The sequence below is a fragment of the Oncorhynchus masou genome, chromosome 25 (genome assembly GCF_036934945.1).
Source record: "Oncorhynchus masou masou isolate Uvic2021 chromosome 25, UVic_Omas_1.1, whole genome shotgun sequence".
Taxonomy (NCBI): Eukaryota; Metazoa; Chordata; class Actinopteri; order Salmoniformes; family Salmonidae; genus Oncorhynchus; species Oncorhynchus masou.
This window is the reverse complement of record NC_088236.1, coordinates 2,295,553-2,302,001: the sequence shown is the minus strand read 5'-3', so window position 1 is coordinate 2,302,001 and position 6,449 is coordinate 2,295,553. Positions and strand designations below refer to the sequence as shown.

The 6,449-nt window shown below is 43.1% G+C and overlaps 1 protein-coding gene across 1 annotated transcript in view; it reads right to left on the bottom strand.

Moving 5' to 3' along the window:
• Positions 1-4,348: 4,348 nt before the first annotated feature.
• grsf1 (G-rich RNA sequence binding factor 1) overlaps positions 4,349-6,449 on the bottom strand; it is a 35,714-nt gene continuing 33,613 nt past the window's right edge. The window contains exons 9-10 of the mRNA XM_064936533.1: positions 5,687-5,752; positions 4,349-4,453 (exon numbers count right to left, since the gene is read on the bottom strand). Of these exons, the coding sequence (XP_064792605.1) occupies positions 5,697-5,752 (56 nt within the window). The 3' untranslated portion in view covers positions 4,349-4,453; positions 5,687-5,696. The remainder of the gene's footprint in view (positions 4,454-5,686; positions 5,753-6,449) is intronic.

Here is a 6,449-nt window from a genome sequence, read left to right as displayed (position 1 = left end):
GTCTGGTTTTTATTTTTATTGTAATGATCTATGATATGTCTCTGACAACACCGTCCACTGAGATTAGGAACCATTAGTCAATGACTGAATTACAACATGTTCCTGACAGTAAGTGGCTCTGGATCAGAGAGTCTGCTAAATGACTCACTACTGTAGTGGCTGTGGATCAGAGAGTCTGCTAAATGACTCACTACTGTAGTGACTCTGAATCAGAGAGTCTGTTAAATGACTCACTACTGTAGTGGCTCTGGATCAGAGTCTGCTAAATGACTCACTACTGTAGTGACTCTGAATCAGAGAGTCTGCTAAATGACTCACTACTGTAGTGACTCTGAATCAGAGAGTCTGCTAAATGACTCACTACTGTAGTGACTCTGGATCAGAGAGTCTGTTAAATGACTCTGGATCAGAGAGTCTGCTAAATGACTCACTACTGTAGTGACTCTGAATCAGAGAGTCTGTTAAATGACTCACTACTGTAGTGGCTCTGGATCAGAGAGTCTGCTAAATGACTCACTACTGTAGTGACTCTGAATCAGAGAGTCTGCTAAATGACTCACTACTGTAGTGACTCTGAATCAGAGAGTCTGCTAAATGACTCACTACTGTAGTGGCTCTGGATCAGAGAGTCTGTTAAATGACTCACTACTGTAGTGACTCTGGATCAGAGAGTCTGTTAAATGACTCACTACTGTAGTGTCTCTGGATCAGAGAGTCTGCTAAATGACTCACTACTGTAGTGGCTCTGGATCAGAGAGTCTGCTAAATGACTCTCTACTGTAGTGGCTCTGGATCAGAGAGTCTGCTAAACGACTCACTACTGTAGTGGCTCTGGATCAGAGAGTCTGCTAAATGACTCACTACTGTAGTGGCTCTGGATCAGAGAGTCTGCTAAATGACTCACTACTGTAGTGGCTCTGGATCAGAGAGTCTGCTAAATGACTCACTACTGTAGTGGCTCTGGATCAGAGAGTCTGCTAAATGACTCACTACTGTAGTGCCTCTGGATCAGAGTCTGCTAAATGACTCAATACTGTAGTGGCTCTGGATCAGAGAGTCTGCTAAATGACTCACTGCTGTAGTGGCTCTGGATCAGAGAGTCTGTTAAATGACTCATGACTCAAATGAAGAATGTGCAAAGTAGAAATAAAAATAATGGGGTGCAAAGGAGCAAAATAAATTAATTAAATACAGTACGGAAAGAGGTAGTTGTTTGGGCTAAATTATAGGTGGGCTATGTACAGGTGCAGTAATCTGTGAGCTGCTCTGACAGTTGGTGCTTAAAGCTAGTGAGGGAGATAAGTGTTTCCAGTTTCAGTGCTTTTTGTAGTTTGTTCCAGTCATTGGCAGCAGAGAACTGGAAGGAGAGGCGGCCAAAGAAAGAATTGGTTTTGGGGGTGACTAGAGAGATATACCTGCTGGAGCGTGTGCTACAGGTGGGAGATGCTATGGTGACCAGCGAGCTGAGATAAGGGGGGACTTTACCTAGCAGGGTCTTGTAGATGACATGGCGCCAGTGGGTTTGGCGACGAGTATGAAGCGAGGGCCAGCCAACGAGAGCGTACAGGTCGCAATGGTGGGTAGTAAAACGGATTGCACTGGTGACAAAACGGATTGCTCTGTGATAGACTGCATCCAATTTGCCGAGTAGAGTGTTGGAGGCTATTTTATAAATGACATCGCCAAAGTCTATGATCGGTAGGATGGTCAGTTTTACGAGGGTATGTTTGGCAGCATGTGTGAAGGACGCTTTGTTGCGAAATAGGAAGCCAATTCTAGATTTAACTTTGGATTGGAGATGTTTGATATGGGTCTGCAAGGAGAGTTTACAGTCTAACCAGACACATAGGTATTTGTAGTAGTCCACATATTCTAAGTCAGAGCCGTCCAGAGTAGTGATGTTGGACAGGCGGGCAGGTGCAGGTAGCGATCGGTTGAAGAGCATGCATTTAGTTTTACTTGTATTTAAGAGCAATTGGAGGCCACGGAAGGAGAGTTGTATGGCATTGAAGCTTGCCTGGAGGGTTGTTAACACAGTGTCCAAAGAAGGGCCAGAAGTATACAGAATGGTGTCGTCTGCGTAGAGGTGGATCAGAGACTCACCAGCAGCAAGAGCGACCTCATTGATGTATACAGAGAAGAGAGTCGGTCCAAGAATTGAACCCTGTGGCACCCCCATAGACTGCCAGAGGTCCGGACAGCAGACCCTCCGATTTGACACACTGAACTCTATCAGAGAAGTAGTTAGTGAACCAGGCGAGGCAATCATTTGAGAAACCAAGGCTGTCGAGTCTGCCGATGAGGATGTGGTGATTGACAGAGTCGAAAGCCTTGGCCAGATCAATGAATACGGCTGCACAGTAATGTTTCTTATCGATGGCGGTTAAGATATCGTTTTGGACCTTGAGCGTGGCTGAAGTGCACCCACGACCAGCTCTGAAACCAGATTGCATAGCAGAGAAGGTATTTCGAAGACCCTAGAAAGGCATGGTAGGATATAGGTCTGTAGCAGTTTGGGTCAAGAGTGTCCCCCCCTTTGAAGAGGGGGATGACCGCAGCTGCTTTCCAATCTTTGGGAATCTCAGACGACACGAAAGAGAGGTTGAACAGGCTAGTAATAGGGAGTGGCAACAATTTCGGCAGATAATTTTAGAAAGAAAGGGTCCAGATTGTCTAGCCCGGCTGATTTGTAGGGGTCCAGATTTTGCAGCTCTTTCAGAACATCAGCTGAACGGATTTGGGAGAAGGAGAAATGGGGAAGGCTTGGGCGAGTTGCTCTGGGTGGTGCAGTGCTGTTGACCGGGGTAGGAGAAGCCAGGAGGAAAGCATGGCTAGCTGTAAAAAAATGCTTATTGAAATTCTCAATTATGGTGGATTTATCAGTGGTGACAGAGTTTCCTATCCTCAGTGCAGTGGGCAGCTGGGAGGAGGTGCTCTTATTCTCCATGGACTTTACAGTGTCCCAGAACTTTGAGTTAGTGTTGCAGGAAGCAAATTTCTGCTTGAAAAAGCTAGCCTTGGCTTTTCTAACTGCCTGTGTATAATGGTTTCTAGCTTCCCTGAACAGCTGCATATCACGGGGGCTGTTCGATGCTAATGCAGAACGCCATAGGATGTTTTTGTGTTGGTTCAGGGCAGTCAGGTCTGGGGAGAACCAAGGGCTATATCTGTTCCTGGTTCTAAATTTCTTGAATGGGGCAGCTTATTTAAGATGGTTAGGAAGGCATTTAAAAACAATAACCAGGCATCCTCTACTGACGGGATGAGATCAATATCCTTCCAGGATACCTGGCCAGGTCGATTAGAAAGGCCTGCTCGCTGAAATGTCATAATGAATGCTCTTCCATTATCTCACGCCTCATTGGCCGAGCTTCCTGTTGGACGGAAAGACACAACCACTTCAGCAGGAATGTCTTTATTGTCCCGTCCACTCATTCAACCATAGAGCAAAACAGAGTGCAGACAATACACCCAGACCTGGTCCTTCTGATGAGGTGGAAGAATGAGAGGTGATGCTGGCTGAGAGCAGTGTGATGACTCACCATACTTACCCTATATTATTCATCTCATATGCATACGTATATACTGTACTCTATATCATCGACTGCATCCTTATGTAATACATGTATCACTAGCCACTTTAAACAATGCTACCTTATATAATGTTACTTACCCTACATTATTCATCTCATATGCATACCTATATACTGTACTCTATATCATCGACTGCATCCTTATGTAATACATGTATCACTAGCCACTTTAACTATGCCACTTTGTTTACATACTCATCTCATATGTATATACTGTACTCGATACCATCTACTGTATCTTGCCTATGCTGCTCTGTACCATCACTTATTCATATATCTTTATGTACATATTCTTTATCCCTTTACACTTGTGTGTATAAGGTAGTAGTTGTGGAATTGTTAGTTAGATTACTTGTTGGTTATTTCTGCATTGTCGGAACTAGAAGCACAAGCATTTCGCTACACTCGCATTAACATCTGCTAACCATGTGTATGTGACAATTTGATTTGATTTGTACTGCCTCGTTTGGATGGCGGGCATCATGGGTCAAACACACCTTATCTGAGGCGATCTCTAAGAAGGGATGTTCCCAAGGAAGACTGTCGTGACTAACTGAGTAACTCTTGTTTTACAGTGTCCTTTTCTAACTATACTGTATATGCTTGAACATTGATCGCCAGGATGAGCTATTTGTATCTCTTAATAATTGCATAACGGCGCAAGTTAATCTGTTTATAGTCAGAGGTGATAGAGGCTTCCATCTTGCCTCGATTCCTACAGGGACTGTTGTATTTATTCACATAATAAATGGGAGTCAGATTGAACATAGTTTTATTGTATTCAACATCATTTCTACACCCTTACAGATGGGGATTTTCAGCACCACACCTCCGAGGTCATCTCTCAGCCCACCGCTAACCTGCAGACAGAATCACAGACTCAGTCAACCAATGTTATCAAGTCAAAGTGTGTCACGTGCCCTGAAAACAACAGGTTATTGCCCTTACAGTGAAATGCTGAAAACAACAGGTTATTGACCTTACAGTGAAATGCTTACTTACAGGCTCTAACCAATAATGCAAAAAGGGTATTAGGTGAACAATAGGTAAGTAAAGAAATAAAACAACAGTATAAAGACAGGCTATATACAGTAGAGGGGCTATATACAGTAGAGGGGCTATATACAGTAGAGGGGCTATATACAGTAGAAGGGCTATAAAAGTAGCGAGGCTATATACAGTAGAGAGGCTATATACAGTAGAAGGGCTATAAAAGTAGCGAGGCTATATACAGTAGAGAGGCTATATACAGTAGAGGGGCTATATACAGTAGAGGGGCTATATACAGTAGAGGGGCTATATACAGGCTATATACAGTAGAGGGGCTATATACAGTAGAGGGGCTATATACAGTAGAGGGGCTATATACAGTAGAGGGGCTATATACAGTAGAGGGGCTATATACAGTAGAGGGGCTCTATACAGTAGAGGGGCTCTATACAGTAGAGGGGCTCTATACAGTAGAGGGGCTATATACAGTAGAGGGGCTATATACAGTAGAGGGGCTATATACAGTAGAGGGGCTATATACAGTAGAGGGGCTATATACAGTAGAGGGGCTATATACAGTAGAGAGGCTATATACAGTAGAGAGGCTATATACAGTAGAGGGGCTATATACAGTAGAGGGGCTATATACAGTAGAGGGGCTATATACAGTAGAGGGGCTATATACAGTAGTGGGGCTATATACAGTAGAGAGGCTATATACAGTAGAGAGGCTATATACAGTAGAGGGGCTATATACAGTAGAGAGGCTATATACAGTAGAGAGGCTATATACAGTAGAGGGGCTATATACAGTAGAGAGGCTATATACAGTAGAGGGGCTATATACAGTAGAGGGGCTATGTACAGTAGAGAGGCTATATACAGTAGAGGGGCTATATACAGTAGAGGGGCTATTTACAGTAGAGAGGCTATTTACAGTAGAGAGGCTATATACTGTAGAGAGGCTATATACAGTAGAGGGGTTATATACAGTAGAGGGGCTCTATACAGTAGCCAGACACCGGTTCGTCAGGCTGATTGAGGTAGCATGTTCATGTAGATTTGGTTAAAGTGACTATGTGAAAGGTTTACTTCAGACCAACCTGGTAAACCTCATTGCCCCTCGTCAGATGCTGTTGAGTTCAGGAACAGCTCTATGTATCGCTCTTCTGCAGAGAAACAGGAAAGAGTTTAGGGCAGGATGACCGCGTTTAGAAAACACAATATGGGACAGCGGGATGATTTTGCAGTACAGTGTCGCCTACATGAATACAAAACAAATAACTACAGATTACATGTTTTTTTTTTTTTAAATATACTACAAACACCACAATATATTTTTTAATTTCATCGATAAAAAAAAATAATTAAAAATTGCAATTCTCATTTAACAAATTCGACATCGTAGACTGCCCTAGGGGCACCAGGGAAACCAGACGCAGCTCGTACTGTAGGTTCTGTTTATTTAAACGGAGGCATGAAAACTGAAGGCGGATTTACATAATTCGGTGAACCTCAAGACTCAATCCTGTGTTTTGATGTTTTAATACTCTAACAACAAAGTCCGGTAAGTTGGAAGCTTGTGTAGTTTTGTAATCAACAAAAGGGAGTGATGAAATGATCTACGGGACTTTAAAGAGCGACTGACTTTATAAAACAATGAATCCCTTGAAAAACGTCCAGTTTTCAGTCAGACATTTAGTCTAACGTGAAAACTGACTACAAAGTCTAACATCGGTTAATGTTGGTCATAAAGTCTAAAAACGGTTTTGATCTGATGGCCATTTGCTCACTAACATGGGGTGAACAGCTGTGGCGATAGCTCTCTATCCAATAGCATAGACACTGAGACAGACCAGACTTTTT